The sequence below is a fragment of the Sylvia atricapilla genome, chromosome 4, assembly GCF_009819655.1.
Source record: "Sylvia atricapilla isolate bSylAtr1 chromosome 4, bSylAtr1.pri, whole genome shotgun sequence".
NCBI classification, from domain to species: domain Eukaryota; kingdom Metazoa; phylum Chordata; class Aves; order Passeriformes; family Sylviidae; genus Sylvia; species Sylvia atricapilla.
The window spans coordinates 16271835-16296547 of NC_089143.1; the positions used below are offsets into that span (position 1 = coordinate 16271835).

Consider the following 24713-nt stretch of genomic DNA (forward strand, 5'->3'; position numbering starts at 1 on the left):
CAGTTTAAAAAAAAAACTCTTACAAATTATGTTACAGAAGCAGCTATGGATTCTTTCTCTTAATGACTTTGGAAGCAAAAGCCATTTCTTTTTCAAAGGTAGTGCCTTTTTTCAGAATCAAGTTTTTAGCTTTCTTTTCACTTGCCAGGAAAAAATCCCACATTATATGACTGCCTAACAGAGAAGAGAAGCTTTTATTTAATTTCTGCTTATACAGTGTAGTCTTCCAGTTTACTCAGCACACTAGGAAATTATTTGGCAGTTACAACAAAGAAAAAACTCCACTGCTACATGTGTCTTCTACACAAATGTATAAATATTCTTCTGAGAGCTAACTCTTGTTCTGTTTTAATGCATCAAATAATATATTACTTGTCTGATATATCTGCATTACAGTTACTTGCCAATCAAATCACATCTTTTGGCAAGAAGTCTTAAGAGTCTGACAACACGTTAATTTGCATATATTTCTTTTAACCATGTATTAAAAAATGTGACTTTGATATAAGTAATGAATATAGGTTTTGTTTCAATAAAAAATGTGTTTCATCCAGGTTCACCTGTAAATAGCAGAGGCAGGATATGATCCTGTGTCATAGCTGACCCTCACTCTACCCCGGTACAGTTCCACTGCTATATGATCTTTATCGCCTTTGTACAGCAGGATCCCACTGTCTTCATCTGTGGCAATCTAGTTAAAAGACAGAAATATTTAGAAACAACTAAAATTAGGTATTTAATATAAATGAGGTATTAAGTGAATCTCTGAATTGACTGCCATAGTCTGTTACTTCACTATAAAATTCTTTTTTGAAGGACAAGCTGACAAAACTCTTCACCTTCCCATCAATGAGACCATCTACGTCAATGTGAACACAGAGTTATTGCATTAACTCTTCTAGATTTTTAGCTCAAACTGTGAAAAGCTCTTTAAGTGAGACAATACTTAAAGAAATGTCATTCTCCACGTCATGAAAAATCATTTACTTTCTTTTCAAGAAAAGAGAATCCACAACACAAGCAAACTTACCTGCAGAGTGATATTGGTTTGGGGGCGTATCTTAGCTGAAGGGATTTGCAGATAGGATTCTTTGTTGACAAAGTTTATACTAATCAGCTTTTCACATTTCTCACCCTGGTAGCCTGATAAACACTGACAGATTGGTTCACTTTCCTTTGTGATACACTGCGCTCCATTTTGACATTCATAATTATCACAAGGACTGGTGCGAGGTAGAACCATTGGTGGTGAGAACTCACAAAACAAGCCACTAAATAAAAACGGAAAACAAATCAGTATTTTCAAGGAAAAACAACTTTGACAGAAGACATACATGTTTGTACTGCTTTCAGATCTTTCTCACCTGTACCCTTCTGGGCAAATGCATGTATATCCATTAACTGCATCAGTGCACTGCGCTCCATTTTTACATTTGTTGTCCTGGCAGTCATCGAAGTCAATATCACAATGCTCACCTACATATCCAGGTGTGCAATCACATCTGTAAAACAGGAAAGCAAATAGGATAGCACAGTGCCTTTTGGTGATCCAGTGTGACTATGACAAAGTTAAGGAGCTACTGTATTGTTTAAAAATCAAGGGAAAAATGGCATTACTAATACTTCGTTGCAAAGACTGTATAGCTTAATCATACTACTAGGGAATCTATATATGTAATGAATACAGGTTTGCTAGTTAAAATGTTTACACACTTGCTATTATATTGAAGAACTGTGTGCAAATAAATCTAGAGAGCCCTCATGAATAATTTAGACAGTTTTTAAAATTTATGAGCAACACAGAATGTTATGGGATGTTACTCATGGCTGCAAACACTAGACATAATCAACATGCCTGTCTGGTGAAACCAAGACAAATAATCCAGTGCTTGTACTGATGGTTATTTTCTTTGTCAACTGAACAGCTATGAATGGACATATGGTCCATTTATACAGTTTAAAGGTTATGCATAATGTTTTGCTTCTGAAGTTCCACCACTCTGATTTACTACAAATAATACTCCATGGCTGGTGAACTAACAGAAATCTCTAAACCTATCATCTGCCCTCCTTGAACCCCTGCTGATCCAGAAACAGCACGTCCTCAAGACAGTATGTAATGATTTTTGTTTGTTGGTTTGTTTGGGTTTTTTTCCCATGTGTAACTCTCATTGCTAATGCTCGTGTCAATTCTTCAGGGAATTCTCATATATAAAACTGAGTGAATGCCCAGAACTCTGTCAAAAATTAATGGAAAATTTTACAAATCCATGCATCCATATGATATTTTTAAAAATTAAGATGTCTTTAATTGATTTCATTAGATCTTGTGATTCCCACCTCAGCGTTATTTCTTTTACTATCTAAAATTTGCTCTAAGCTGGCAAGTGTGATTTTAAATAGCCATGTAAGTTTAAATTTAGTACTTCAGTCAAATACGTCTCATTTTTTATTCAACAACAAGTGTGAACAAGACAAGGGAAAAAGAATACAAAGTATCCTATTAAAAGTCTGACTAAGATACATCTTGAAGTATACTGCATGTGCAGTATACTTTCTGAGTATATTTTCTGATTTAAAAATAACAGGAAAGATTAATGAAATGGACCAGTACAAGAGACTAAATAAGGTTTACTGAAGTGGCATGAAAAAAGCCCTATAATGCACTATAACAGAAACCCAACAATTTTTCTATTTTCCAGTGTGAAACTATCAACTTAATTCCATATTCAACTGAATATTTAGTATTTTTTGCCATATTTTAAATAAAATGTCAATTCATAAGAAGTGGGAATGACAATAAATAATCCGATTTTAGCACAAAAGCACACTGTGCATAAAATAGGTACTTGTGAGAACAATTTAAATCTGCAGGTTTCCTGTATTTATTAACCTAAAGCCTATTAAAACAACTTTAATTTGTGCATACTAATTAGTCATGATAAGGATGTGGTGTAATTAAACATTAGCTTTCCTGGGGAGGACCTTCCTTACTTTATACCTTCCAGTGTGCCTTCCTAATAATCTCTTCCACAATTACTTCTCTAAAAGCAATATAATTATTCCACTTCAATTAAATGCGATTATTTTCCTACTGCTCAAACTCCTATAAGGGCTTTGTACAGACCATCATAAAGACTACCCTGTGTTTCGATTTAAAATCTGGCTGGAATCAGACCTTTTAACGATCAGTAAAATTCAGTAAGACATACTTAAAATAATAATGTAGCTTTACATGAAAATCATGGCCTGTTCTGCCATAAGGTTCAATAATAATCAAAATCAGTGCTTTGAGAGTAGAATTGGCTTCCACTTAAACAGAAGAAAGGAAGCTAGGCAGAATAGAAAAATACAAATTTCAATTCAGTTGGACTCTAACAACATTTCCGACTTACTTGTATCCTTTGGGTGTCAAGATACACTTTGAATCATGCTGGCAAGGATTCAGGTTTTGGGCACAGAAATCTAATTTCTCTTCACAGAGTTCACCTGAAATATAATGTATGTTGTCAATTCAGTGAAGATGTCACAGTGACTTGGAAATAGCAATGAACAGAATTTTAAAAGCAATGGCTAGGAATTCCTTTGCTAACACTAAAATATGCATACTTCTTTACATAGTAATAAATACCTTTATAACAAATACTAATAAATAAATGGTAATACCGAAAAAATAAAAATAAATAATAATTTACCTGGTAACTCCTTTATAAACAATATCAAATTCAACACCAATCATCTACACATGGATATAAATGTTAATTTTGTAATTATTTTTCATTTAAAACATTTATCTAGCTCTGCTATATAATAACACTAGCAATTAAACTCAGTAGAACAAAAAACCTATCAATATGGTTTTCTTTTACTTATTTCTAAGCACATTACACACAGGAATACCCAGGATTTGCACCATCACTATAAGTAATCTATTACCTGAAAAAAACCTGTTAATATCACTGCATGTCAATACAATTCCAATTATCCAAAAATGAAAACTTGTTTTCTACTTTTCCTTAAATATGACTCTCCATTTTTTGCATTTGTTAATGTACCACAATTATCTATAATCTGTTCTGTGAAAAGAAAAGAAAAGAATAATCTATGTAAAATGTCTATCCTTCCCTGATGACAGAGGCAGTGGCTCTAATTTCCAAAATGGGCTTATAATCTAAAAAGTATTTTAATATGGTTAAAAATTGTTTTATTTGCAATTTTACGAAAAGGAAACACAGGTTTGTAAACAGATCAACAATATCTTGTTCCCTGATTAACTTATCAGGTGATACCATGGATAGTGCACTCTCAAAGCTTGTAATCAGTGGTTTTTAAGGTAGATAAACTTATTCCAGCACCCATATGAAGAATATATGTGTAATAAACAGATATAAACCCTGTGCCTGCTGAATGCAGGAACTGACAGGTCCATCCGACTCTAAAAGTATGGAAGGAGAAGGGCTGTCCCTGTCCTTTGTCCAGTAATTAAACATGAGCTGGCAAGCAAAGAGAAGTAGAACTGTACATTGCAATGACAAGGAAAAGAGCAGGAGAAAGGAGTGAATGATCAGACACTTTCACTGCTCAAATTGAACTTGCCTTCAAAGAGGCAACATATGATATCCCTCAGTTTTACTGAGCTGGGCATGGCAGTGGCTTGCAGTGTAGTGGAAAAATAAAAAAACCCTTTAAAATAGCTGAGTAACAGCCTATAGTAAAGCAAAACTGAAGTAGGAGCTAAGAGGGTTATGGTTAAAAACAAACTGAAAAACATATACAAAGTGCGGTAAGACATGGGACCTCTACATCTTCAAAAATGAGATGACAAGTCAAAAAAACAGCTAAACAAGTATTCTGCAGCCATTCAAAAGATACAGACTGGTTCTACACAAAGATTAAAAAAAAAAAGATAAATAAGTAAACAAACAAATAAATTAATTAATAAATATCACATTCCCAATTTGCAAGCAGTGCGTTTTCTCTAAAAACCAAATAAGGGTTTGAGTTATAACAAAATGGCCCTCATGAAAAGGTCACTTAAGAGCCTCAGGAAAACTGTCAGGAACAATGTGACTTAGTCAATACATGTAGGAAACTGAATGGAGATCAAATGCAGCGCACTGAAGATGACTAATACAAAGGATTATAATTCTATCCTCAAAGCCTCTTCAAACTCTCAATGGAATTATTAGTCTGGAAATGCAGAACTGTTATGGCTAGGTCAGGGCACAAAGAATCCTGAAATACCAGGGATTGTTTGCATCCCACAATATATTAAACAAAACCTACATCCCTTTCTCTTTTCAAAGGGTTTTGTTCAAACAAATACATATATGAGAAGTCTTCAATGCTATTCTTCACATAGCATTTAGTTAATTTACAGAACTTTCAAGAGCTAAAATCTCTTTAAAGACCAGTAGTGTTTAAGAGCTATATGTAAGTATGGGAACAGTGAGTTCAGATTTTAAGGATCATGGGAGTAGAATAAGCAAAAAATTACTGTTGTTTTAACCTAGTTTGTGCACATTCCCATAGTTTAGAAATGTATGTATGTGTCCACATATATGTGGATATATATGCAGACATATACACACTTAGGCAAATATCTTATTATGGCATATATTGTATATTATATTACATGCAGAACTGAAAATACATGACACCCCAACTACAAATAATAAAAATGTGGTTGTACAGTACTAAAAAAAAAAATAAAAACAACTTGGATAAAAGCACCTCTAAGCATTCCTAAGATTATTAAATCTGACAGCATATCACAGAATTCCTGAAAGTGACACATTGAGCCTATCTCTCAAGCAGAGTTGGAGCCTGCTGGCTCTTATACACTCACACCAATAGTTCAGTGAAAAGAAAACCAAACGACCTAGAAACGGCAGTTTGGGAGTGGAATAATAAGAACAAGCATTCTTACCATTCCTGTAAAATTCATTAAACTGATTTTTCTGCAGGACATAAATTTGGCTTAGATTATCATTGGCAGAAATTTCTGAAATAACTTGAGTGGCAAATCGTTTTACTCAATAGTGTCTACGCCTGTACATTTTTGTAAATCCTCTCCCAGGTATTAATAAAATACAGGATTTCTTAGATTTCTGATTTCTTAAGATTTCTTACACCACATTTTTATATTGATAGGTTGCTGGCCCTAATATCTTCAGAACTATACTGAAAGCTGAATCACCTCCTGTGGAGTGCTCAGGGTCACTGGAAATCTCCTTATTTCCCACTCTTGACTGTGAATCGTACATAATGATTGGGCATTTGAGTTTTAAACAGGTTTAGAGTTTTGAAAAATGTGCACTTCAAATTATAAAATCAGTGTTACACAACCAGGCATACTGCAGCCAAATGACTTGCAAACATCATCAAACATCACCAGGCATTTTTGAGATTATGGTCAATTTTATCTGAGTACTCTGTAGAAAAGCACATAGAAGCAGAACTTTTTTTGCTGTGACAGCAGAAAAGCAAGGAAACTTTTCCCTTGTGTTTACAAACTGTATGCATGGTGAATCCTACCCCTGAAATTTTAGTTAAACAGTCCATAGCAAATAAGAAACAGGATGGTGGCCATATAGCAAAAGACTCATGTAAAAAATACTATGACCATAAAAATTAGCTTTACTTATAGTACTACCTTTAGTTATAAAAAAGAGTAGCATTAATGACAGACTTGTACACAGGATCAATAAAGAAAAAATCAAGATGGAATTCAAACATGTACATCAGATATTCAATTTCTGAATGAAGATGTAAATACCAGAAGGACAAGCCAAGACAACCCAAATGCAAGATCTTCTATAGCTAATAGATAATAACTGTTAATATTTGTAAATGCTAATAGCTCTATATTGTGAATGGAGCATTCCCATGGCCAAAACAAAACTGTTTCTGAAAAAGATAACAGAAAACGTAAGTAAACTATGGGACGTGGAATCTAAACCACTGAAGGGTCTAGTTTCCTAGTAAAGAAACCCCTCCTTCAGCATATTGAATAACCATTGTTTTATTCAGAATTTAAATGAGACAAGGTGAAAAGTAATAGTTAATTTTGTTGAAATGAAAAGATAGTGATGAAAGTGAAAACACTCACTGGACAAAAAAACCAGATTTACCAAGTTAGGCTCCTTGGCTTTACTGGAAGAAAATCTTAGGGAGTTTCCTGATTTGAGAAACATAATACAAGGTTTAAAGAACATACTTCAATATAATCAGAAAAGGTTGTGTAAAAGGTCTCAATTCAAGGAAGCTTGACACCAATGTGTGAGGACATTCTTTTATTCATCTAAAAATACTGTAACTGAGGCTTCTGTAAGAGCTTGGCTAAGTAATTACGTTTTTGAAAGATGGGAACTTTTCTGCATGTAATAAAGAACAGATTAGTTTGTTTAAAAATAAGTAGTGGATAAAGTGTCAAAAAACCTGTGAAAAGCTTCCAAAGTTTAATTAGAACCAGCAATAACTCTTTTCATAAGACATCTGGCTTAATTAATCAGAGGGAGTCTGGATTCTGGTATAGAGTAGCATTGAAACCAGTGGAATTACGTGATTGGCACAAATGAACACAAATCTCCAAGCTCAAGACAAATATTTACTGAGATTTTGCAGAGTATGATGTAGACTTAAATGGTCAGACAACATTATTAAATACTTATATATATACTGATGATACTTTATACAGGTAACCAAAGATGTATGTTTGCTAGATTCACAGGTCAGTTTGTGTTTCCTGTGTGTGTTAATTCACTCATATGACTTGATAAGATTATAAATCACTAAAAACTTAATCATAGAATACCAGGTTTAACCCTCAAGGATCATCACCCAGAAAAAGCAAAAGAGATAAGATGGTCAGCACCCTTTCCAGCTGAATCCTAAAAATGTCTGGTGTTGGGGAATCCATCACTTTCCTGGGAACATTATTCCAATGGCTCCATGTCTTCATCGTAAAAAGTTTCCCTCTTTTTAAATTTTAACTGGCATCTCCCCAGGAGTAACTTGTACCCATTATCCCCCCTCTTTTCCATGTGACTGTTTGTAAAAAAGGGAGTCTGCATTTTCCTTGCAGCCACCTTTTAAATACTGGAACAGGGCGATAATGTCTCCTCAAGCCTTCTTTTCTCAGGGTGGAACAGACCCTTAACTCTGGATTTTCCATTATATAGATAATGTGGTACAAACACTAATGAGTAACAAGGCAATGAAAAGGAAAAGGATTTACATCTTTGTTATTTTGAATAATTGGGTAATAAATTTAAAATAAGCAATGTCAGTCATTACATTTCTGAATGAAGAGAACAGCTCTAACAAAAATGGACGTGGGCTTCTTAATATAATAGCGCAGTGACAATTACAGTCAAGTTTATGAAGAAACAAGTTTAAAATCACTCTTGCTAGCAAAGCTGATATTTGATATTAAAAAAAAAACCCGAAACACCTAGACAGAGAATCCAAAAGCAACAGTAGTCAGTTTTATTATCAAAAAACAGGTTTTTCCTAGAAGTCTTATTCCCTCTTCCAAAGTCAAAATACCAAATACCTACCACAGACTAGAATGGAAGGACTTCATGTGTGTGCTTATATATCCATTTCAGCTTCTGAGCTTAGTTATGATATACTGTGAGTCAACTTCTGAAGTGTTTATATTTTATGAATTAGGTAGCACTATCTGACTCTGTGCCTGGGAGTCTCTGTTTAATACTGTGACTCAAACAGCCAATAGAATGCAGAAGGGGTTGGAAAATGTCAGTACCATTCAACAAACTATATACAGAAAACTGCTGCATTTTTATTAAGTCTTGAGTTTGATGTGCAGTTACAATAGAAATTATTTCAGGTGTTAAGCTCATTATTCAGAAAATACAAACTTAAAAAATCTACTATATGAGGGACAAAATCTCTTAGAATTAACGAAAGTTTGCAGTGATAGTTGGAGAAAGTTTATAATCACAAATCTGAACTTTTTTTGGATTTTAATTTTAGAGTCAAATTGCTGGACTGTTCCCATCTTTCACCATTGCATAGGTATCTTTAGCTATCCCCCATGCTTGTGGATCTCAGTATAAGATAGGGTTTAGTTTAGTTTAGCTTAACATTTCCATTTGTTTTTTGTACACTGGCAACAGCAAAAAAACATAAACTTTTAGGCAGACAAGCTTTAAGATAATTAAGGTAAACTAGAAGGGTGGATCATAGACATACATGAGTAACAGCAGTGACTGAACCAGGAGCAGCTATCTCTGCTTGTAACAAATATCATGCATATTTCCCCTTTATGCAAGCACAGTAAAATTACTTAAATACTTGAGCTTTTAATATAGAATAGTAATTTAAAGTATATTAATCTAGATGAAATAGAAAATATTGTGAGCGATAAAAAGAGAGAGTAACAAATGCACCTCATTATTCTAAGAATCTGTATCACGTGCAGTTCTTACAAGGATGAGAATTATGATTTAATTTGATGGAATTATTTAACTTTTTATCAAGTTTGATATGACATGATTTGCACTTGATTACTTGCATGCTTAAATTTAAGGGAGGTACTTATCTGATTATCAAGTGAATTCAAAGTAGTAATGCAACTCCTTTCCTGCAGTGGTAAGAAGGTTGTGTCTAAGGCTTGTGTAACTGAGACAATTGCTTGGAATAATGCCTTTTTTTTTCCTAATACCGTCACAATTCAAAAGATGTCTTGAGTGATAAAACTGACTGATCCCCCAAGCGACTTCTATCAATAACTTTCATGTTCAGCTGGCAAGCTAATATAAAAATGTATCACATACACATCTGCTAAGTTTTGGAACAAAATTTAGTTCACATCCCCTGGATGTTTGATACTTTGTTTGTGAAGAGTTTGTCCTTTCTGTAATCAGTAATTTTAATATGTTACAGTTCACACTTGTGTAATAAACAAGAAAAACAGCAGGATATTTCTGCTGTCCAGATGAGTAGTAATAAAATGCAAATACAGCAACATGTCTAAATGGAAGACAGTTAATGCATGGAAAACTTGTGGCTGGAATAATTTTCTGAAAATGTCTTATACTCTACTTCAATTACAGAAAAAATTATGCCATGAGTTTAAGTTGTAGGAATTATTAATCAGATGTCTAAATTAATCAACATAGATGTTCTTAAACAACACAGATGATATAACTGCATGTCTTGCTCAACATGCTAGTTCATTGATAATGAAAATATTTTTATTACTAAATATAGTATATTTTATTGCTTCAAAAGCTGAAAATATATTTATCAAATTAGTGGCAAATATACCACAAAATTATTTATTTGCTTTTAAAATGAAATGTGCAAACTTATAAATATGCTGACATTGAATATACTAGGTCTCAGATTGAATATATGATTGGATTGCAGAGCAGATGGTTTCTCTCTGTTACTCTGATACGTGCTAAGCAGAAACTTAAAAAAAAATTAAAATCAAACACCCAAAGTTACTGTCATAAATCTCTTCAATATTACCTTCCTACTACCATAGCCCCAGATTAATATGGTCATTTCAGTTTCTTTAGATATTTACAGCAAATAAGAAGCGACAGAAATGAGGAGCAAGAAGATTGTCATTTGATACTCCAGCATATTTTCTAGTAATGCAATCTATCGACAATAAAGCATAACAGTGCTATAACACAGAGAATACATTAGCATGAAACCAAGAGCTGGCTTTAAGGTTAGGAGAATAAGGATTTCAGAACACAGTAATGTAAGCTTTTTTTAGTCCTATATCACTGTCTGCACAAATTTTTAATACATCTGAAAAAAAGACATTGACTGTAGTATTAAAGTACTCCTGCACAGCAATCTGCATCTTTAACATTCTTTTGACATGTATTCATAGCAACAGCCAAGTGCCCAATTTGAGGATTTGCAGTGAGCTTTCTAAATTATATCTATATACAATTTGGTCATTTGTAATAACTGAAATCCATGCACCTTTAAGAAAAAGAAAGTGAGAAACCAAGGTAAGTGAAAATAGGCTTAAAAGACAACTGACCTTTCTCCACTTCATTCAGATTAGCAGCTTGCAGTGACAAAGACAGAAGAGACAAGAGACTTTTTACATTGTAATACAACAGCATAGCACATTAAGCTAATGCACAACTATAGCAGCAGAGAGGTTGATACAGCAAATGAAGAAAGCTTCAAAGTCTCACCTCCAGCAGAACAAAACAAACAGAAGGGTAAGAAGTAAATGCCACCAGTGGCATAAGAGAGGTTTTACTTCTGGATCAGTTAGTTCTGTGATCTTATGACTGATGACAATGAGCAAGAGAAATGATTATCTGTAATCTATAGAATGCACATAAAATGACCTGAAGTTTACTAGACTGGGGTTAAAATAAAGGAGATGGTAATGTTAAGAGAATAGCAAGATTAAAGAGTGCAGGACATAGTGAGGTATTTTAAATATTTTATTTCTCCAGGTTCCATCAGAAACCCTGAATGTCTCTTGATTCCATTTGCTTACTGTTGTGTCACAGTTACACAACAGTCTGGGATCTTAAGAAAGCTCATATTATAGTGCAAATACCATTCTTTGTCTTTCCACCTGTAACTGCGATGGTTGCTGTATAACTTAACTGAGGCAAAGCAAAACTGATTCCTGATTCGTGTGCAACAACACCACAATAGGCTTTCGAATTGCTTGTTTTTAAATCAACACTATATAGTTGAGAAGTGCTGATTTTCAAGGCATTGTTAGAAAAGTCAAAAAAGAGACTGTTAGGCTTTACAATGCAACATTCTTTGCAGTTCGTTTCAGATTCTAACAAGCCCTCCACATAAAAATATGACTTCATAGAAGAATGATTTACATTTCATACCAGCATGTTTCAGCTGACTTCTTCATTATACTGTGCTACTGAAATGTAAAACATATTTGCAGATAATCATTCACTCAGAAAAATATTCTGGGCTGGTGCAATTCCATGTCGGGTATGTATATGCTGTGACACGTTGAACAAAGACAATTCAGAGTATTGACAACCAAGATAAAAGAGGACAGGACCAGCCTACAGTAACATTTTCCTGTTATAGACACCGTGCCTCTTAGAGCTCAGGGACTTTCTGAGCTAGAGATCAATACCTATGAATTTAAAAGTCTTTGTATATACTGAATATGAATATTTAGCCTGTTTTCCTGATTACTAAGGTAGTTTTGGCCAGCTAGTACATGAATTCATTTAGTGAAAAATCCTTCCATTAAAAACAAACATTAGAAATATGCATATCTGATTTTAACCTGTTAGAACAGATGTCAAAATCCAAATGTTTACAAAGTTCCTCATGAAAGTCACTCTATATATACTTGATAGGGATTGTGTTATTTATCTTTCAACTCAAGTTATAGGCCAGAGAAAAAGAAAAGTTCTACAAATTATTTGGTACCTCATACACACTTGAGGCAACTGTACAATTACTTTATATTCTGAACATTCCCCTTTTTTAGATCCTGATGTACCAGACTGCTTTCAGTCTAATTCTAAATACTGAAGGTCATTTATTATGCAAGATCGTGGATGACAGATATGAGGACCCCTTGGCTAGCTCAATGTTTTACATTTTCACCTTATAACATATCAAAAATCACTTAAGATCTCACACATTGTGTCCTATTCTTAAAGGCTTTGTATGAGAGGTAGTAAATTGTAGAATTCTGTACTTTACTCTGTCTAATAAAAAGCTGATAAAATGAGTTGAGGCTCTAGTGATGCATTTTTTAAAAAGCAGCTTGAAAAACAAAAAAAATGTTGAAAAAAGTCTGATGAGCTAGTGTAAATTCTTAACAGCTTTTAACTGGGAGGTTAAACTTCCTGATTAGAAATAGATTGTTTCAATTTCTTTTCGAACTGGTGAGAAGACTCTCACTTACTCATGTGTCTTACTGACTTCAGTAGAGATTATGAGCAGGCATTGTATGTGTAAAACTCACAGTATGATTATAGTAAAATTATGCACAGATATGAAGCAGACTTAAAAATGCATTTTTTTGTATTTTGACTAAAGAAGCACAACTGCAATACAAACATCAAAAATATTAGCAACAGTTATTCTCTCCTTTTTTTCTCTATCCATGGAGATATATAGAGAAATGCTTAATTTTTTTTTTAATTTTAAATTTAAAATTTACACTTCATTTACAATACTCCAAAAATGCAACAGGCACACTTAATCAAAGTTTAAGGCTAGCACCTAGCTATAGACAATCCTTTGTATCCATTTTATGGATATTTAATAAAAAGCAGTCCTTCCCATGGTATACTCTGCATCTGACAAGCCATGAACTCATAACAGCTAAAGGCAGCCAAAGTAAGGTTGAAAATGCAAAATGAGCAACACAGGTAAAAAAAACCTGCAAAGGTGCAGAGGAGGAATGCACTCACAGGGGAACTATCTCCTGTGTAATAGGAGTATGAAACCACTAAAGAGCAATACTGGACTGATGTGACTTTGCTTTGCATTCTTCCAGCCTACACACGAGAATACCTGATCCCATTTTTAAAGGAGATAGCAGCTGATCCCAGGGGAGCTGAACTTGACTCGCATATACCTGAAGTATTAGCTGTAGGAGAACTGCTGTTTCTACTTACTGAGGCTCTTACCCCTTATTTCTTTCCAAGGCTCAAATTGTCAATTGCACTTAGGTATTAATGTAATGGTACTTGGCAAAACAGCATTTTCTCTTATGAGATTATGTCTGTCCTTCCACAGATGGATCATCCACGTATTGTTAAATTGCTTTTTGGCTAATGTATTGCTTTAGATATTGTAGCTTATCCTGCATGCGGAAATTTCTACCAAACATTTACCCAGAAAAAGTACTGTATTAATATCTCTATTAGATTATGAAGCTATATTTCTTATACTTGTGTTTTAACATCTTCACTTGCTCTGCATTCCCAATATTTAAATACTGATTTTAAATTTGAATACCCTAAAACAGGGGAGCAATCCAATAGTCTGTAGAACTAGTGATGGAAACACTTTGGATGAGGAAGGAGTTAGCTGGGTTGTCAATAAATGAAATTAATTTATTCATTCACCTCCCCCTACAGTTTCCCAGAGCTCAACTTTGATCAATTAAAGTAAAAATATAGGGTGACTGAGTAGAATTAATTCCCAAATTATGGTGGATCTTACATTTCTTATTTATGCATTTCAAATCACAATGAATTTAAGCTCTATATTCTTTCTAGTGGTCAACTATCTGCTAGAAAATAGATCTGTCTGGTTAAAAGAGCTTTAAAATATTCATTGCAAACAATAGATCCTACTTCCTCTATGCTGCTGTTCCAACTATCCTCCATTTCCACAGAGACCATGACAGCAAGCAAGAGATCCTCTGTCACAAAGAGAAGGATATGCTTTGGCTTGGCTGCCAACTGACAAAAACAAAAGACACTTGTCTTTTTATTCTGTACAGGAAGCATCACACTTGGTATTAATATTTCTCGCAGAGTACAGGACAGCATCCAGGGGTGCCAAATACATTTCCCCAATGGCACAGGAAAGTTCTTTATAGTAAAATGAGGATTAAGGATAAAAGCAGAACATTTTTTCAGATTTCTACAGCTACAGAGGTCCTCCATGGGGGTATCTAGCAAACAGGAAAACAAAAAGGAAAGGCACATTTTGAATGACCTTTTAAATATATAAATGCTATCATTTTAAAACAAAAAAAAAAAAAAAAAAGAAATTAATGAGGGGCATTAAATCCAGTTTTGACTACTAACCATAAGGGAGAAAAATATGGAGGTACACCTGGTATTAAGTCAGTTGTAGAGTAACTACTAATATACCTGCAAAGTAGAAAATGTTACTGTTCTGCTAGGAATTCTTAAATTACCTGTGCTTTTTCTTATACTCCTACCTGTATATTCAGGTGGACAAAGGCAAGTATAGTTATTAATTCCATCCACACAAGTAGAATTGTTTTCACAGTCATTGTCTTCACAGTCATCAACATTTACTTCACAGTTTTCACCTTCAAATCCATCTGCACAAGTGCACCTGTAATACAGAAAACCAAATAACCACATGGACATTGTAGGTGGGAAGTACAGACAAGGAGTTCTGTAATAAATAGAATTAAAGTAGAATTATCATATTCCAGAACAGAACATGGTTGATATAATGTAAAAAAGCCTTTATGTTAAACAATCCCAAAGTTTGTTTTATAATTTAAATTACAGAAAAATGCTTCTAAAGTTGTATCTTAGTCTTTAGTTTAAAGACCTTGCTAAATTAAATTATGGAGCATTCTTTTTGAAAAGCATTCTTCCTTTACATTGTTAGATTATATTTCTCATGGAAAGTGATCTATTTGGTTCTTTAAGGTTAAATACATGGAAAATACTGTGGAATCAGCAATTGGTATGCAATAGTAGTTTTGCACAATCATTCAGTTAAATGCACCAATATAAAACTCTCTTTAATGTACATGCATTCATATAAAAAAACAAAGCCTGCATAAATTCTTCTAAGCAGTAATTTATTTTTTGCCTTTAATCATGTTTCTGCAAAATAAATACATCAAAATAGATAGTAGATGTAGAAGTCACTCAAACAAGACTACCCATACATTTTCACGTAATTTGTACTACCTATATTTTCTAAAGCTTTCACCATGAGATTGCTTTAATTTTCAAAATATGTAGTGTTCAAACAAATACATGAAAAAGGTCAAATTCTGAGGCATGACTATGTAAATTTAAATTCTTGAGGCATAGTATTAAGATGTATACACTTAAATTTTAATAGAAGACTATTTAATCCTTGGGCAGAATTTGGATTAAAAGTAAGAATAATGTCATAACGAATTGCAGGATAATGAATTGTATCTTTTTGAAGTGTCATTTCTAACAAGCTTGAGGTGTAGATTATAAAATGACTAATAATCTCACATAAGAATGCTAAAGAACTTTATTTCATAATTCATGAAGTACATCTGGAGTAATTGTACTGTGTGATTAAATAACTCAAGATTAAAAATGCTCACAGCATGTTTATCTGCTGGCATAGTGAGTTTCAAATGAATCATTAATTTTCTGTTTCACTGGGATTTACATTTTATCATTTACATGCTGTCTGTTGAAGTAATACACACCACAACAGATGAATTATGAGATTTTTTCAGCAGGGATCTAGCTAGCTATTAATTAACATAATGGAGTCAATACTATGCTGTCTTGACCTGATATGCCTCAACTAATCACAGTCATTTGTTACTGCTTTTAACAGATTCAAAGCTCTAGAAGCTTTCCAAGGACGGCAACATGTTCTGAAAACTTCCAAAGCACTAAAAATCTGCCTTTGTAGTGCTCTCACCAGCAAACACAGAGAACCAAGATTAGTACCAACATTTGTTTACCATAAAAATCTCAGTAGTTTTACATCCTGTTTTTACAATTAAAAACCTACCAGAAACCATCTTTTTCTCCTTCTTTCAAATGACAAGTTCCACCATGGTGGCATGGGTTACTAATGCAAGCATGAATGGGAACATCACAGTCTTGACCCTACACAGGGAACAACAATTATAATGTAAGAAGAAAATACAAACACAAGGGGAAGGGAGACAAAGAATACTTAAAGGTTTTAAGGATAAGCTTACGTATCAGTGAGCTTTTTCCTCTTTATGCAGTACCTACCTTGAAACCATATGGGCATGTACATCTGTAGAAGTCAACTGGATCATTATTGCAGGTTCCATCATTTTTACATGGATTTGATAAGCAGGGATTACACTTTGCAAGAATATTAACATCCACAGATCCTTAAAAATACAAATTGGATAGTCAGAAACAAGCACATAATAATTTACATTGGACAGGATCTATCTGACATGTTGCTTTAAATATTAAAATGCACTTTGTATTTTAGACTTTATGATGTTTCTATAATAATGAAATGCTGAACTGTCCTTCATGCTCTTGATGCAACCAAATAAATATGCGATTGGATTTTTGGTTTAAGTATCACTTTCTAGTTTTTGTTAAGAAGCTGACACCAAAGTGATTCCCATACTCCTATTCTCTGAAAGCTGTACAGCTCTGATCCATGATAACTACCTTTCCTTTGTATTAACAAAATGAAGAACACAATTTCAGCTTTTGTTTTGTTATGGAGTAGGACTTGTCTGTGAGAAAATGGGCTATCAGTTTTCAATCCTTCCCATGACAGTGTTACTGAGAGCACTTCTTTAAATGCATTTTTGTTTTAACGTATTTTTTGTCTGCAGGATCACACAGATGGCAAAATGAAATGGTAAAATTACCTGTAAATTCCTTGAAAATCTGAAAACTGTAATGCATATTGCATTGTCCAAGCCATCCCACCATCAATAGCTCTCTACTGTGTCTTTCTTCCTTATGGGTCAGCAACAGTTCTGTGCATTACTGTGTTAGTTGAGCCCACAAATCATATAAACTGTACCTCAAACCTATGTGCAAGTGAAGACTGCAATCCATGCTTGCAGTACAGCTTCTTCTATTAATGATTTTAATGAAAAAAATCAGAAATGGAAATTGTCAAGAGCCTAAGTTTCAGAACTCAGGCTTGAGCTTTGACTTACACAGAACTTATCTCTGTTATATAAATATTTTTTAGGTTTTTTTAATTCTCTGTAGTTTCCCAGTTTTACAGCCATTTTCTGGTGAATTTTTGAGTTAGGAAACACCTTTTTTTTTTTTTTTTTTTTTTTTTACAAACAACTGAGGAGATCACTGGTTACTTGCTAAAATTAGAAAACACCCATATATAAACAATGATTAATTTTCATAATTGTTGTGAAGTTTGATTACTGTAAGAGAAAATGGGTGACTTTGTCAAATGCTTATTAAGAGAATGAAGATACATTATTATCAGCTCTATCTCCTGATGACAATACTGCCTTCAGTTTGATTTCAGATTTCCCTTATTAAAAAAAAACCCTTCAGTTATCCACAGATGAACTGTACCTTTGAAGGAACAAACATTGACTTCTTCTACAGGGAAATCCCAAGCTCCTGGGACCTCCTAGAGAAAATACCTGATTACTCTGTAAGAGGTTTTATACAAAATGAGTCAAACTGCAAAGTTTTCAAAGCTAAATAGGCTTTGCTTAGACACAGGGCTTTATTTTATTTTTAAACTTAGTTTGCTCAATTTATTTTCCTTTGCAAATTAATCTCATTGTAATTGTAAAGGAGCTAGCCTGGAAGAAAACCATGTGATTATAAGAATCAAGTAAGGACTGTTAGACAAAGAGCGGGTGACCTTTTAATTTTTTATTTTTTTAATCTGTAGTTGCTGGTCTCTTTCTGTCACAGCTTGCAAGCAGAACACAGTAATATGTGATAAGGTGCTTATTGCCAAAGCCATAATCTGTATGGGCAGTTCATTTTTTTTTTCCTCTTCATTACATTGTTTATTACATTACAAGAGAAATCTATACCTGGTCAAAGTATCTGTTAGATCTGCACTCAGGAGAGGTAGAAAAGTTGAAACAAACATCATAGAATCAACATCTAGAAAGTCCTGACTGTATTCTAGACTATTGCTGATTATTGAGTATATTAGGAGGTTCTGTGAAAAAAAACCTAAATGAAAGAGCCATGCACATAAAAATCTGTAAAACTGTGCTGTAGACTGGAAGTCAATCCTTCGTTCTATTTATTCTGAATGTTATATCCTCTTTTTGACTTTTCATGCAATAAAATGCTAATTAATTGGCAAAAATTAGAAAACATTCAGTAACTAAGGCTTTGTTCCCAAATGGATTAGCACTCTAAATTTCAGCTTCCAAAACAGAGGCAGAAAATGGGAACCTAAGTACCAACAAGAGAGTAAGCAACATTATCTGATTTTTTACTTTATTTATTCCAAACTAATATATATATAGTATCCAATCTAAATGAGTATTTTGATTTATCATTCTTCAGTTGTAAGACAAAAAAAATGCAAAGGGAGTTTTGGAACCTATTTTCATTTTCACTATACTGTTCCTTTATTCTTCCTGCTTGCTTGTGTTAAAATACTTGTATCTGAAAAAGAATTTGGTTTATAACCTATTGGTTAGCTTAGTTTTTCAAATCATAGACATCTATGCTCTTGAATAAGCCCTGAGAAAAAAAATAATTCTTTTGTGAACCAAGAAAAACGAACAGTATTTTATTGACATAGATGTATACATGTAGCTAAGATATTTTAAGAAAAACCATGACACAAAGGCTCTCAAACCAGCTTCTAGAGAAACCTGTTGCAAGAAAAACTTTAAACTCTGACATGTTATGAGTCCTCTCTTGCATATGGCCTTTAAAGCATTATTTACACTGCTAATGAATTCACCAATTTTAGTACAATGCAATGAAAGTAATAATTTCAATTAGATACTCGGATTTTAAACCCAGACTTCTGAAATAAATAAAAAAAAACCTGTTAATAGAATACACTAAATGATGCATCATGAACAATCATCTGTTAATTCATCACAGGGGAAAACGAACAGTACACATGCGTGTCTTAGGAAAGAAGTCTGCTTGAGGTACACAAAAGGAAGGTCAGAAGGTCTGTTCTTAAGCAGATCACCCATTCCAGATCTGCTTATAACCTTACCTGGTATCAGAAAACCACAAGGCCCTGGAATCTCTAGAAGCAGGGCATGGATGATAAAGAGGTAAAAGTAAAATATTGAGAAGCTGTTAGAGGCCACATTAAAAAAATGGAAGAAAAAACCCACCCACAAATGTAAAAAGTAACTGGAAGAAGAAAATATTAATGGAACATTCTGGCAGTAAAAGAATTCATAAAATAAGAGTAAGGTAAAGGGGTTTTGTTGAGCTTTAAAACTGAGGTAAGACTTTGCTACAAAACGCCATTTGCACTGGGAACTATTCATTATGTAGGTAAAATTCAAGCACCCAATTCACTATCAACTGAATCCATGGATAGTGATAAGAGGGAATTGCACATTACTCTTTTCCTGCAAATAATTATACAGTAGCAGATCATCAACAGGTACTCTGAAAACATGCCTTTTTTCATTTTGGTTCTAATATAAATGTACTATATTCCTAATTTCTATTATTCAGCATTTCACTTTTAAGCAAAAGATAAAATGACTTATCTTTTACCAACAGACTCAAAATGTCTTACAGGACCATCATGTCATTGAAAAGCTGCTGATTTGCAATCTGTAATTGTGAGCATCTTCATAGGACAGTGGCAGGAAAACAATTTTTTTTCAAAGGTATCCATAATACTAGATCGCCACTCTTGGTAGTAAAACAAATGCACAATTCTTATCCTGCATAATAATATAAAGGATCTTTTCTGATGGGGAAGAAGCAGTAAGATATAATTTCTGGATTCTAACAGAAACATAACAATGATTGTAGGCAGAAGTGATACAGTTTGTAAAACTGACAAAGCTGGAAAATAACTAAACAGGTTCCTCATGTCCATGCAAATATTCTTTCACTTGTATCCCTATGACAGTGTGCAATAAAAGCACATCTGCAATACTGTTCAGTGGATGCTGATAAAGAAAATGGGTCAGATTGGCCCAGTGAATGTCCTACCTAAAAGGAGGCTAAGAGACTGCAACAGATGAATGTCATATGCAATGAACACTGGTATGACCTCAGAGATCTACTAGTGAAAAATTTCAAGAAGGATTCAGAGGGAAAAATTCACTGGTGTCACAAGTAACAAGATGGCTTCCAGTCATATTTAAAAAAAAAAAAAAAAAAAGAAAAAAAAAAAAAGAAAAAAGTTTTTTTACAGAAAGTCTAAAGAGAAAAGACTGCATAGATTAAATATGCAGTAAAGAAAAACTTGGGATAAGACAAACTCTGATAAAGTCCCACTGCTTTGCTTTTATAGGAACAAAATGACAAAGCGATAAAGCTCACCTTTGAAGACACATTAGAAGATGAATAAGTCAAAACAACTTGAATATTGCCTAGACACTGAGAATAAGTTACTTCTACAAGACTAATAAACATATTCATCTGATGTCTCAGAAATCACGATGAGCTTAGTAATGGCTTACAAATATAGGAACACTTTTTTTTTTTTCCTTTTTTAATTGGAGTTTCAATGTTTTTAAATCAGGACCATGAAAAATGAAGCTACAGTAGAAGCTTTCTGTGTTTTCAAAATATCTAAGGATAAATCAGTGGAATAGAGAAAGATTAAACAAACCAAGTTCTCACTTGATGGAAAGTAAAAGGGTGCTTTTCTAAGAAGTAAAAGTACAGTTTAGAAAAAGAACCTAGGAATTAACAGACAATAATAAAAGTTGTGATATAAATGCAGCAATACTGGTACCAACATGGAGTTAAATAACCTGAGACACCTGCCCGTTTAACAATATTTAGATCGAGACCTCTGTAGTGGTTATCACATTTCTTTATCTTTTACTTGGTTTGCTTTTGGTTTGGTTTGGCTTATGCTTTCTTCTGAAATATCAGAGACCTATTATACATTTAATTGCAGACTGCAAGGATTATGAATGTATTTCCAGTTCTTATGGTGAACAGCTTGAAGAAAAAATGCTGAGGGAAGTGTACATGTTTAAACTCTTTTTCATTACTGAGCCAGTACAAAGTACCTGTGTACATGCTGTACTTTGATGTACAGCATGAGGAATACTGTAATTGTAATGCAAGTTCAAAGATTTTTATCTATTTATTTTAAAAGAGACAGGAATTAAAATCTTTAAAATAAATACATTTCCTGAATGGAACCAATGGCTATATCCTTAAGTATGAGTAATAATGACAAGGCTGAGTTAAGATGCTATAATTGTATTTTGAGTACAAAAGACTTAATTCACAGCTCAGCTATTTGTAAAAATTAAAAATTGACACTCAAAGAGAAAAAAAACAAAAACAAACAAACAAACAAACAAAAAAAACCAACCAAAAAACCCCAACAAAAAAACCCAAAAAACATCAACAGTACCTTGGCAAGTAAATTTCTTAGAAGGAGTTGTGAGAAGAAGTTTATCTGCCATTTCTCCAGGACCAGCACAACGTGCAATACCAGGTTCTTTGTATTCTGATTTTACCCAGTCAGATAGCCACTGCATGTTACAATCACAATAAAGAGGATTTGCTCCAATAGCCCTGTGGAAAAAAGACAAATAAAAAAAGGTAGTCAAGTTTTAAATGGCTGCTTTCTAAAACAGAGGCCAGAAAACAGGTTGGCAAAAACCATTTAAAATGCCAACCTGCTCTGCCACCACCAAACTACTGTTATAGCACTAAGTGTCTGGATTTGGGTTCTAGACCAAGAAGTGATAGTTTTAGTAGAAACATAGTCCAGAAATCTAGATATTCTTAACAGCACTACATGTGAACTTTGGTGAGCTAATCCTAACTAGCTCTGTTTCACTGCTGGTTTGTAATGGTGAAGATCAGCTACATCAGCAGAGTGACAGTGATACTGGGCAATTTAACAAGATAACAAGAATAAAGTATTTCTTCTGAAGCAATCAAGACAATTCCACAGAGTTCTGCCCTGATATTCCTCCTTTTCAGTTTATGGCTCCCAGGCTGGTACAAACCATCTGTTTCTAAGCTTTCAAATTGGATTTAATTATTTCCTATTTGGAACTGTGTCACTGAACTCACAACTGTGTGCAGAATTCTGTAAGAGTTCTCTGTTGCATAAATAAAACTACATTATCATAGCTTTGCAGTAGTTACATAAGAATTGCTTCATTATGAAAGCAAATCCGTTTCTTTAAATGATAATCCGTGTGAGCTTTTTTAATTAAAAATAATTTAGCTAGAGATTTCTAGAATTACTTTCTGTAACAGCTTTTTAAGTGTTTATTTTCTCTGCTAGAAACTATACACTTAAGACTCTGAAAACAATGAGACATTGTGTAGTTAATTAGGAGGATTGAAGCCTTGTGCTAGTCTGTAAAGATGTACTCATGTTCCTTTTAAAAACTACAGTAATCATGGAACTTTTAACAGATAATCTCAACATATGCAAACACTGTCAAATGACTGTATTAGAAATCCTTCTTCTCCAGATGTTTCAATACTTTCCACAGCTTTGAATCCCTGTGTCTTCTAGAGATACAAGAAAGTCTTTGGCAAGCAAATGCAGTAGGAACTACCAGAGCTGAAACACTCTTTTCTGCCCCACTGAGCAGAAAGCCCTCTCATATTAACTTTTTAATAAATTCAAGCTGTACTCAAGAAAATATATTTGTTCAGTCAGGCTTAAGTCAGAGCAGAAAAAAAGGAGGTTTAGTGACAAGGAAACTTCCCATGCAAGGAGAAACACCTAGAATTTGTCCATTCTGTATTTGCAAAAGTGGATTACAGCCTGAACTAACATAATTGTTCTGCTAAAATCAGAGTATTAACAAGGATAACTGGTACCCATTATGAAAAAAGCACCAGTAACAATCAAATCTATCCAAATTTTACTGATATTTCATGCAGATAAATTAGTTTAATAGTAGCATTTGAATGAATTATCAATGACTGAAAGTTTAATCAGTATGAATTTTCTGAGAGCAAAATATAAATGTCCAATACTGAGTGAGAAACAGATAATTAAGTTTTTAATAACTGCTGCTGTTCAGAAACTTAAACCCCCAGATATATCTAAAAGCACTAGTCAACATACTCCTCCAAGTCTTAGCTATCCATAAACATCACAAGGTTTGCAGAAGGTAGCTAGTTCGAATTTAAGTTCTCAATGAAAATTTAAAACGAAAAAATTATAGTCTCAAATTATGTTCTGAAATCAGATGTGATGTGTTAAGTGTCAACTTAACAAGACACTGACACAGAATCATAGAACAATTTTCATCTATTCTTACCTCCTGCACAAAACAGGGCTACCTTAGCAGTCAGGGCTGCTTAGGGCTGTTTCCAACTGATCTCTGAAAATCTCCAGGGATGGAGATACTCCTGCTTCTTTGGGTAACCTACCTGAATCATCCTCACAGTGAAGAATTTTTCCTTGTGTTTGATTAAATTTCCCTTGTTGCAAGTTTTGATGCTTTACTCTGATTCTTCACTGTGCACGTCTGAGTCTCCATCACTGCTCTAATTCTTAGGCTTGAAGACTTTCAGGTCTCTCCTTTCTTTAGGCTGGATAAGCCCAGCTCCTGTAGCTTCTCCTTATAGCTCATACAATCTAGCCACCTCCCAATTCTGCTTGCCCCGGTGCTGGATTTGCTGTAGTTCCTAAACATCTGCTCTCTACTGGAGAAACTGGACACATATTCCAGATGTGGCCCGAGGAGGACCAAGCAGAAAGGAGTGATCAGGATTCTCAATCCCCTGGCTGCTCACTTTCAAATTTAGCCCAGTGTCTTTAGCCTTCATTGCCATGAGGACACAGGGCAGACAAGTTCAACTCGCAGCCCAAGCAGCAGGCATGAGCTTCTCCCAGAGAACTTCTTTGCATTATGTCTTTGTTTGGCTATATGAAATTGGCTAAGCATAACAACAACAACAACATAAAATATACCAGCTGAATACTTACAGGTGTGACAATGCTGAAAGATCATTAAAGGCTCCTTCAGGAACAACAGAAATATCATTGCCATGTAAAGACCTTAAAAGAAAAGAAACACAAGAATATCAATGCATAAAAAAATCATCTTGGTTAACTTGGCAAGTTAACCAAGTTAACTTGGTTAACTAATAATCAAGGTT

The 24713-nt window shown here is 33.9% G+C and overlaps 1 protein-coding gene across 1 annotated transcript in view; it reads right to left on the reverse strand.

Moving 5' to 3' along the window:
- The window catches only part of SLIT2 (slit guidance ligand 2), a 113532-nt gene that overhangs the window by 17555 nt on the left and 71264 nt on the right, over positions 1 to 24713 (reverse strand). Inside the window, exons 22-30 of the mRNA XM_066317677.1 lie at positions 24541 to 24612; positions 21988 to 22151; positions 16692 to 16816; positions 16462 to 16559; positions 14912 to 15051; positions 3396 to 3489; positions 1365 to 1502; positions 1031 to 1271; positions 561 to 691 (exon numbers count right to left, since the gene is read on the reverse strand). Coding sequence (XP_066173774.1) covers positions 561 to 691; positions 1031 to 1271; positions 1365 to 1502; positions 3396 to 3489; positions 14912 to 15051; positions 16462 to 16559; positions 16692 to 16816; positions 21988 to 22151; positions 24541 to 24612 — 1203 coding nt within the window. The remainder of the gene's footprint in view (positions 1 to 560; positions 692 to 1030; positions 1272 to 1364; positions 1503 to 3395; positions 3490 to 14911; positions 15052 to 16461; positions 16560 to 16691; positions 16817 to 21987; positions 22152 to 24540; positions 24613 to 24713) is intronic.